The sequence below is a fragment of the Myotis nattereri genome (genome assembly GCF_964212035.1).
Source record: "Myotis nattereri genome assembly, chromosome: 10".
Taxonomy (NCBI): Eukaryota; Metazoa; Chordata; class Mammalia; order Chiroptera; family Vespertilionidae; genus Myotis; species Myotis nattereri.
This window is the reverse complement of record NC_138085.1, coordinates 77,355,222-77,365,327: the sequence shown is the minus strand read 5'-3', so window position 1 is coordinate 77,365,327 and position 10,106 is coordinate 77,355,222. Positions and strand designations below refer to the sequence as shown.

At 60.5% G+C, this 10,106-nt stretch overlaps 1 protein-coding gene across 1 annotated transcript; it reads right to left on the bottom strand.

Moving 5' to 3' along the window:
- Positions 1-1,718: 1,718 nt before the first annotated feature.
- On the bottom strand, positions 1,719-4,024 carry OSR1 (odd-skipped related transcription factor 1; the record flags this gene model as incomplete). Its single annotated transcript, XM_081101579.1, has 2 exons — positions 1,719-2,655; positions 3,357-4,024. 2 exons carry the CDS (start codon positions 4,022-4,024, stop codon positions 2,520-2,522), a joined length of 804 nt encoding a protein of 267 aa, XP_080957705.1. The 3' UTR covers positions 1,719-2,519.
- Between the last annotated feature and the right edge of the window lie 6,082 nt (positions 4,025-10,106).

The window sequence follows — 10,106 nt, the reverse complement described above, 5'->3', positions numbered from 1 at the left end:
CAACCTCACAGGATTAGTTAAGGAACTGAGGTGGCTCCTGCCATCGGCTTTATCACAAGCGTGGCCAAGGTCAGACCACCCACCGCCTGCGCTGGGTGGGCCCAAGGGTCGAAACCCAAACCCACTGACTAAACCCCTCCATGCACCCAGAGGCCACAGTTCCATGGGACTTGGTTTCCCTTCTCGCCTGGGACGCGTCCTAAAGGACCGAGTGGGAGAGGAATTGGGATCCTGTCCGACTAGCCAAGCTCCTACAGGCTGGTCCAGACCCCGAAGCGCCCTGTCCCTCCTTGGCAGGGGGCCCTGGGACCAGTCAAGAAGGTTTTGACCTGCAGGAGTGGCCATAAGGAGCCGAGGGCGGCGAGTCACCCTGGGTTGTGGGCGGGACACAATGAGGTGCCCCGAGTCCGGGCCGCCCCGCCAGGCTTGTCCAGCAGGGGGCAGTGCGGCTCCAAACGCGGAGGGCAGGGCTCCTCTGAGCTGGCGGGGCTGAGGCCGCAGGGACAAGCCAGGTTCCCGAACCGCGGAGTTCACTCCAACGCTGGGCCCAGAGGCAATCCCAGAGTTGGGGGCGGGGGGCGGAGGGCGTGAAAGGCTCCAGCATTTTAACTCCGTCAGCCCCGGCCCGTTTCCTCAGGCCGCCGGGCCCTGCCCAAGGCTGGGATTTGGGGCTCTTATTATTGGGAAGCTTGACCCCGCCGCATCTTGGCCGCTGAGCGCGGATCACAGTAGCCCGGGAGGCTGCGCTCGGCCTGGGAAAGCCGCGGGCGCCCCCCGCCTGCGCCGCCCGCGGTCAGGGCGCAGGAGCTGGGGGAGCCCCGCCTCGCCCCAGCAGGGGAGCCCCCGGCGGCCTGGACTTTAATTGTGGGAAAACTGGATGCCCCGGGGAAAGTTCCACTGGTGGAGCGAGGACTCAGATTTCTCCTGCACGTCCCGGGCCTCCCAGGGCGCCCGCCCCCGCCATTCCCGACGAGGCTGGAAAGCTGCAGGGACTCTTCGCGGCGTTCTGTCTGGGGAACCCTAAGCGGGCAGGGAGTAGGTTTGGGTCTTTGGGGAAGCAGCCGTGGTTATGAATTTGCAGCTGGGTTTGGGGGAGCCATGGGCTAGGGGGCGGGGCGGGGCGTTTTGCTTGGGGAGGGGGTGACCTGCTGTTGTTCCCTTAGTGAACCCTAAGCGACCCGGCGCCCGAGCTGTTGGGGCTTCTCCAGGACAGTATACTGGCCACCGCCTTGGCTGCTTGGGAAACTCAAAGCCCTTTGGAGACAGGGAGTGGGGAGACCCAGACGCTAAAACCGAGGTGGAGCCCTAATCAGTTTGGCTCAGTGGATAGATAGAGCATCGGCCTGTGGACTTAAGGGTCCCGGGTTCGATTCCGGTCAAGGGCATGTACCTTGGTTGCGGGCACATCCCCAGTGGGGAGTGTGTAGGAGGCAGCTGATCGATGTTTCTAACTCTCTATCCCTCTCCCTTCCTCTCTGTAAAAAATCAATAAAATATATTTTTTTTAAAAATAAAAACCGAGGTGGAGGGAAGAGGAAGGAAATAAATATGGGCAGGGGTTCCAGGTAGACAGACAAGGGGCAGAGGGGATTTCCCAACCCATCCCCTCCCTGTCACCCTGATAACACCGAGGTCAGGGCCGTGGCACAGGCTCCTCTCAAAGCCAGGCGCCGCCCAGTTCCCTGCGTTTGGAGGGAAAGGATCCATCCCGCACTGCCTGTAAAATAACCGTTTATTTCATATTCTTAAAAACTCCAGTGATAAATGTCCGTTACCGATGGTCAGCATAAAGTGCCAATCGCAATACAACGCCCTAACCCTAGCCGGCGGCTTGCTCCCCGGAGGCGGGCAGCCCAGCGGGGGCAGCCTGGGGCCAGGCCCCTCCGGCGCACGGCCCGCGGCCCCTGCGCAGCCGGCCAGTCCCGGAGCCGCGGCCCCTGCGCAGCGCAGCGCGGCCGGGGCGGGGAGCGGGCGCTGCGAGCCCCGAGGCCGGGCCGGACGGGGCCGGGCGGCTGAAGCAGATACACGGATTACACTTTTGCAGGCTCCTGGGTGGGGATGGGGCGGGAGGGGGGTCTGCAAGCTGCGAGCGCGCAGAACTTCTGTTCCTCTCCCCTCTTTCTCCGCAGTCAGAGTTACAAGCTTATATGGTCAAAGAAAAAAAAATAATAAAGAAAACGTATAAAATAACAATAGAAAAAGTAATACTTCTGGGAGAGGCGCCGCTGCGGCTCCGCGGAGCTTTCGTTCTTCTTATATATATATTTTTAAATGGAGTTCCTTCCCTTCCGCCACGTGAGTACCGCCTTTTTGGCCAAGAGTTTAGCCGCGTCCTGGGGGAGCCGCCCTGGCTGCCGGTCATGGCCCCCGGGCGGGGCTCCGTAGTTCTGCAAGCGGCAGGGACCCAAGGGACGTGGTTTGGGCCCGGGAAGGTCCGCTAGAGTCGCCTCCCGGCTTCTGGTCCCTCTGGAGGCGGGGCAGCGGCGGGCCCCAGCGCCCTGGGGAGCAGGAGGCTCTGTTTAGCATTTGATCTTGGCGGTTTTGAGTTCCTTCACCTGTGAGTGCAGCGTCTTGTGGACAGCGAGAGTCCTGGACTGGCAGAAGCCCTTCCCGCACTCTTGACACTTGAAAGGCTTTTCTTTGGAGTGAATATATCTGAGGACACAAACAGACAGGGAATTAACTAATCCTTGCAACATGATGCGATGTTAGAAACAGTTGCCCAAGATCCCCTCCCCCAACGGTGAGGTGCTTGCCCTCAAAAGAAGGGGGGTGGGGCTGCGGGGTACCTAGAGTGGAGCTGGCAAAAGGCTGTTTGCGGATGGAGCAGGGAGGTGGGAGAGAACACCCGCATGCCCTCCTTATAAGGCGGGGGTCAACACTGAAGGTGAGTGAGGGGACCTGGGGTAGGACAACTTGCCGGAGCTTCACTGTCCCAGAGGGGACCCACCAGGCACATGTGGTTATTAAAATAGAAATTAAACAAAACGTAAAAGTTAGTCTGTCAGTCACACTCCTTGCCCATCCCAAGTGCTGAGTTGTCCCATGCATGGAGTGTCACTCTCCGCTGTAGCAGGGACTTGCACTGGACAGCATTGAGGATGGAGGGAGGGGTAGGAAGTCCTGCATCCTTGTCCTTGTCCGGAACTCAGGGAGACCTGACTTAATCTCCCGTCCTATTTATCCTCTGTTCTCTCCCCGCATGCTGCTCCGAAACTGATCCCTGGCTTCCTTCGCTATTTTAGGGAATTCCCAAAAGCTGGGGAGCCCCTGGGGGGTGGGGTGTCTCCAGAACCTCCTCGTTAGGGAGGAGGATGGTGAGGACAGAGGCAGACAGGCCACCCACGGTGCCGCACCTGTGGTCTCTGAGGTGGTCTTGCCTCCGGAAGGCTTTGTGGCAGATGTCACAGGTGTAGGGCCGCTCGTCTGTGTGCGTCCGCTCATGGATAAGGAGGTTGTAGGACTTGGTGAAGTGGCGGCCACAGAACTTGCAGACAAACTCCTTCTTGGTCTTGGAGGGCAGGCGTCCTCTTGTGGGCTTCTTTTCTGGGGACAGCTTGGTCACATCCAGGAGGGCGCCCAGCCCACCAGCGGGGGAGCAGGGACCCTCCCCACGGCCAAGCTTGGACGGATCTTCTTGCGTGGCAGCCAAGGCTAGGTTGGCAAAATCAAAGCGGGGCTTGGTCTTGAGCGCCACGGGGCCGCCGCCTCCAGCGGTGATCTCCGGCTTGGGCTGGATGACATGGGGGAACCAGGGAAAGGCTGGCAGCTGGAAGCGTGCGTCCACCAGGTTGGACACGGCTCCTGGCACTTTAGAAAAAGAGGAGCGCGGCAAGTGCATGGCCGGGTAGCCCAGCGTCCACTGGTGCAGGTGCACAGCGTGCAGCGCGCTGAAACCGTACAGGTTGGGCAGGTGGTCCGAGGGCACTGTGGGCAGGCCGTTTACCGCCTGGAGAAAGGAGTAGTTGGTGAGCTGCAGGGAGGGGTGGATGGGCACTGGTGCGGGCAAGGTTTTGCTGCCCATTGTGGTTGTGTCTGTAGGTTCTCAATCTGGGTCTGCAAAGAGAAGAAGGGAGTGGGGAGAGGACAAGTTCAGAGTAAATCAACCTCCTGAATTCCAGCCCAGCTGTTCCCTTCCTGTCCCTCAGTGCAGAAGCCTGGAGTCTAAGACACCACCCATGGAACCCACTGATCTCAAAGAAGAAAAAGAAGAAGGCAGGAACCCACTGTGATCCAAGGGCTCCCTCCAAATGGCCTCTGGCACAGATGCACAATTTGATAGAGAAACCAGCAGGAAAGTAAATTCAACACAATGCAACCGACTTAAAAGAAGGAGTATGGCATACATGACCCTGAGAAAGGCAGAAACATGGGGAAACTGGCATGCAGGAACTTCCATCCACGCAAGCCTGAGTCAACACAAAAGTATACTCTCCTGCAAAGATAACAGGAACCCCTGGAAACACAGTTACATACTCGCGTGCAAATAAACACAGAAACACACAGGGACAGACACACATATTCTGAAGCAGAGTTGACAACAAGGTGCAAAGATGAAGTAGGAAGAGCAGTATCCTACAAAATGCAGGGAGCCACACACAAATACGAGCTAGAGGCGTCATTCCACACTCAGGAAGAGCCTTCCAGACAGACAGCACCCGTCCAGGCTCACACAAACCCATGCATTTCCCGCTCCTGTGCATGGCGGTCGACCAGCTGACCTTCAGTTTGGCCTCCAGAAGCCATATGCTCTTTCTCCTCAAAACTCTCAACGTTGACCACAGATTTGCTTTTCAGACTCACTGTGAATGAGCCCTGTTGACAACCCCCTCTCTGAAGCTGTTTGTGGACTGATGCCCTTGGGGTCACCTTCCTTTCAGGGAGCACACTGACACCCATCTTCATGAACAAGGTCAAACATCTGCAGTTGCACACAAGGGGACTTAGGCGCCCTCCCTACCCCATAAAGAGGGGGGCAGGGGCTTTGGAGTCTCTTGGGGGGTGTTTGTGTGTGTGGTGAGCCCTGGACAGGTGGGTATGCCCGAGGGCAAGAAAGAGCATGGAGACCCTGCACCGCTGCTGGGCTGGAGCCACCGTCCAGCTGCAAGGCCAGAGGGAAGTCATGTGGAAGTGCCCAACAGGCTGGCATCTCCCGGCCTCTTGGGTCAGGGTCTCCAGTCTCCATGGACAGGGCTGTGCTCTGAGGAGAGGCCTGTATCTCTGTCTTTCCCAGACACTCAGGTCTGTCTAGCGGAGGCAAAAACAAGAGGAACGAAAGTGAAAAGTACACCCTCTCGGAGCTGAACTCCCTCCAGGACACTCAAGTGCTGACCGCCCTCTCCTCTAGGCTCTTCGCTGAGGGCTACTCAGGAAGTCCTTGTGGGGCAGGGAGCTTGGGACACCCTTCTCCTTTGCCTCTCCCCCCCCCCCAATCCTCTGAGGCCCACTTCCTTTACCCCTTCTTCCCCCTCTCCTCCTCCTCAGATCTCCCCTTCCCTGGGTGCAGGACGCTGCTCTGCTTCCCCGTTCACCGCACAGGCTGACACCTATCCAGGCAGGGTGGGCTCCTGGCTCTCCTCAGCCCAGGCCCAGACTCAGCTGCCTTTCCTTGCAGCAAAGCCTTTAAGGAGAAGAAAGTGCCACACTCGTTGGCGGTTGGCGGGAAGAGCGAGGACAATCTGGACCCAGGAACCTTGTCCCCTGGAGGGTCAATCGCTGTGTGTTCGGCCAAAAGGACAGAAGCTCTGCTGGGGGTGGGAGTGGGGGGTTTTCAAAACTCCCTGCTGCGAAGATGTGCGCGCTCGGGTTCCCTTGGCAGTTGAATGAAAACCTGGTCTGACCGCAGCGATTAATTCAGCCTCCGGGCTGGGAGAGGCTCAAATCTGCCGCGGCCGAGCCTCCAGAACCGAGCGCTGGTGGCCGCCGGGCAGGGCCCTGGCCTCTGCCCCCATCTTCTCTGCTGCCCCAAGCGAGGGCTCGTGGGGGACCAGCGGAGACCATCCTAGAACTTGGGACGCGGGGAAGCAACCTAGGAACCGGGCCGGAGGGAAAACAGGAGCCGTTTTGTGTTGGGAGGGAAGAAGGGAGGGAGGAGAAGGAGAAGAAGAAGGAGAAAACTCGCCAACTTCAAAGGTTGGCGAGGTGAGCGCTCTTTGATTTGCTGTCACCTCCTCCTCCCCCAGGAGCTGGAAATCAGATCCTATCTCTGGCTCCCCGGGACCTGCCTCGGGCCCTCCGCTCCCTGGTCTCGGTGCTCGGCCTACCCGCGGCCAAGTGAGCGGCGGGACTGCGGCCGCACGCGGGTCCGAGCCCGCTCCGTGCCCGAGTGGGAGAACCCAAGCACCTGGCGTGCCCACCTGGCCCGTCCTCGCCCACCGCCAGGAGCGAAGACGCGGGCTCGGCGGGCCGGCGGGCGGGCGGAGGGGCGCTTGCAGCCACCAGGGCTCCTGGAGCCAACCTCCCGGGCCATCTGCCTGATCTTGTTTTCCCCAACACTCGGTTTATTTTCCTCCGCCGCAGGCACAGCCAGTTTCCTATTTTCTGGCCCATCCGGAGGAGAGGCTCCCCAGGCTCTCGCCAACGACTGTGACTTTCCCGGGGACGAAATTCGTTCGAAACGTGGCTCTTTGCACGAGTACCCAGAAGGGGCCGAATGCGCGATCCGGTTTCTGGCGGTCAGCTAAGAGAAAAACACAGCTCACCCCGGCGCACCCGCCGGAGAGGGTGAGCTCTGCTGGCCCTGACCCTGGAACCCCAGTGTGAACTCTTCAGATCATTAAATCCGAGAGGGAACTGTTCTCCCCAGGCCGGGCATCCACTCCGCCAGGAGCGGGGGCCCTCTGGACCTCGGAGGTGCGGTTCAAGGTCCCGACTACACGCAGCAAATGCGTTTCGCGCTTGGAAGCCGGAGTCCCCGCGCGGTGGAGCGCCAATCCCAGGTCTGCAGCCAGCCCTCAGCCGGGCATTAATGGAGTGTGCAGAGTCTATTAAAGTGGTTTATTCGGGGCTAATTGAGCGTGTGCGAGTTAACTGCTTGCATTAATGAGGACGGAGCGAGCTCCACGAGCTTGCGACTGGAGGAGCCCAGCGGTAGCCCCAGAAAATCATCTTGGACATGGAATCCCCAACTAGAGTGACGGGCGGCCGAGCCCCACGCGGGAGGATTGTCCGGCCGGGCTACTTTTGTTGAATTTTCCCACGGAATGAGATCAAACGAATCCTTCTGCTAGGCTGCCATCCGCCGCATTTAAACGCCCTCTGCGTCCTTAGCGATCTGCTCCCCAATCTTAATGAAACCACAATTACTTAGAGGAGCCTTAGGGAGGAAAGTCTACCCAGGGATCTCCCTCCACCCGCATCCCCTGTCCCTGCCAACCCTTCTCTTCTCTACGAGGCTGCGAACCTGGGGAACAAACTAGCCTCGCACGTGGTTTCTGTTCCCAGGAGCCAGCACACAGCTCCTAGCCCGGTGAAATTTACCAAGTTGTGGCAACAAAGAAACTCCTGGCTGCTTTACACCCCTCCAGCCTACCCGGCGCTGCCGCCCCTGGGGGAGCTGCTGCAAAAGTGCTGCGTGTGGGTTTGCATTCTCAGCAGAGAAGTCTCTGGGGAGAAATGCGCTCAGCAGGCCACCCCTCACCTCTTCCCCTCTCATCTCAGGCTCCCACCTCTCCCGAAGACTGGGTTTGGGAACAGTGAGGGGAGCAAACGAATTCTTCTTTCTCAAACCCCAACCTGAAGACACCCGCCGCTCCATCGTGTTTCTGCCGGGGCGGCGGGGCGGTCTCCAGTTGGGAAGCGGTGCTCGCGCCCCTGCGCGCACCGGACAGTGGTGGGTTGCCCTGCAGGCCTTGATCACACAGAGCAATCATCCCCTAGACCACCCCAAGTCAGAGCGCAAGGGGAAGCCGGGTCAGGCACGGGGCCCTGCGCTCCCTGGTCGAGCCCCCCTCAAACCTGAGCGCGACTACACAAAAGACAGATTCGCAGGAAGCGCGACCCCGCGAGGGGAATGCACCTGTCCCCGGGCGATGGCCGCGGCCGTGGCCATCCATCCACTCTCCTCCTTCTCCGCCAGCTAAGTCCCGGCTGCGCGAGGCGCCGCTCTCGGGGAAGTTTGTGTCCGCTGAAGTTGCTGCATTTTCTTACAGGGACACCCCCCCCCCCCCGCCAGGCTGACTCCCCAAAGCCGTGGACACCTCGCCCGGATTTCACGGAGCCTGGCCCCGCTGGGGACAGTCGTGGAAGCCCGCCCTCTCATTCCCAGGAGGTCAGAGGCCGGGGACCCCCTGAGCCAGCACCCCCAACCACCCTAGGCTGCAGCGGCTCTCACTTTCGCCAAGTCCTGCAGCCTTCGTCTGGCCGGAGGAGCGCCCTTCGGGGATACTGAGAGAGAGAGGAGACCCAACGCGCAGTGACAGGCGGCCGGGAGTCCCGCCCGCCTTCCCCTCGCCGCGCCGGGGCGCCAGGGGCGCCCGGGGCTGCAGTTACCTTGGTCCGCGGCGGTCCCGGGCTCAGCGCCTCCCTGGGGCTCCCGCTGCGGGGGACCCGGGAAGCCAGAGGCACTGGATCCCACAGGCACGCCCCGAGCTCCAGAGTCCCGGCCCCCCTCCGGCTGCGGGGACTCGGAGCGCCCGACGCGCGGGAAGCGCTCAGCGGCCGCGGAGTTCCGGCCGCCGGGGATGGTGAGTCCCGCTCGCGGCTCGCGGCTCCCGGCTCCCGGGTTGGGTCTGAACCGGCAAAGGCTGAGAACGTGCTGGGGAGAGACCGAGCTCAGACTCACTCATCCCTTAGCACCGAGCCGCCTACTTATTTTAATCCACCACCCTCCCTCCTCCTTTCTCCCTCCTCCCGGCCTCGGGATCCCACCCCTCCCTCCCCTGCCCCCCAACCCTGCCCCGCGCCTGCGCACTGAGAAACAAAGTTTTGCTGACCCGGGCAGCCGTCCTTGGCAGCTGCGCTCGCTGAGCCCCGGCCTCCCGGGACCTGCGTTCCCAGCTCGTCAGTCCCGTGCGACCCCCTCTGTGTGGTTAGGCCCTCGAGGGCACCCCTCTGGCGCTGGGAGAAACAGCCCCTAGCAGATGAGAGCCTGGGTCTCCGGGCGTTCCGAGGTCCTACTCCTGTGCGCCTAGAACACAGCCTGTGCCCAGTGGAGACGGGGTCGCCGGGGATCCCCGCTTGGGCTCAGCACACTCTCGCAGAATCCCTTCCCAGAGTGGGAGGGTCCCGGGTGTGGAGCAGCCCCTGGACTTCCCAGCGTGCTTAGTCCCAGGACGGTAACCCAGACCTGGGTTATGAAGTTGGGTAGAAAGATCAGAGGCAGAGGCAGAGGCAGAGAGCCAGGGAAAGAGGTTTTTTTTAAAAAAAGTTATTTTCCTGGGGCCCAGACCGACTGGGATTCCACCCCAATGAACAGTCGCACCCTCTAATCACGCATTCATTTGTTTTGGAAGGATGGATGGGAGTTTGGAAAGCAGCGCAAGGCACGTGAGACAAGCTGCAAAGTCGTCAGCTACAGGCCTCCCTCCTCCGAGTCCAAGGAGCTGGGTCAGGTGGGGTTTGGGATCTAGGAGGGTCAGGGTCCTCGCTGGGATAAATCCTGTTCTTGTGGCTTATGCCTTAGGGAGGGTGCCATTTACCCCCTTGACTGCTCACTGCTAGGAGCTGACCTTCAGCTGACCCCAGCCCTGCCTCCTCTCTGCCACCTCGCTGGAACACCCAGCCCTGGGTTTGGGAGAAGGTCCTGGTTGGGGGGGGGGGGCAGGGGGGTTTGGGGAAGGGGTCCAGATTCACACACCGCACTCCTGGAGTTTGCCACACCACATGGTTGTGCTGCTGGGTGCCTCTTCCTCCCCTGGGGGCTGAATCCTGGCGTTAGTGAGTCTGTAGCATATCAGTCTTCTCTGGAGAGGAGCTGCCATGATGCTGAGCTTTGATCTGCTAGTCTGCTCTGACGTGTCTTAGGGTACCACTCCCTGATCTAGGACATAGTTGGAGGAGACCCTTGTCTCGCCAGCAAGCCTTTAGAGCTTGCCCTCCAGCCCGGAGGTAACTGTAGCTGGAGCAGCAGGAAGAAGTCTCTGCACCAGGAATGGCACTCACGCCCT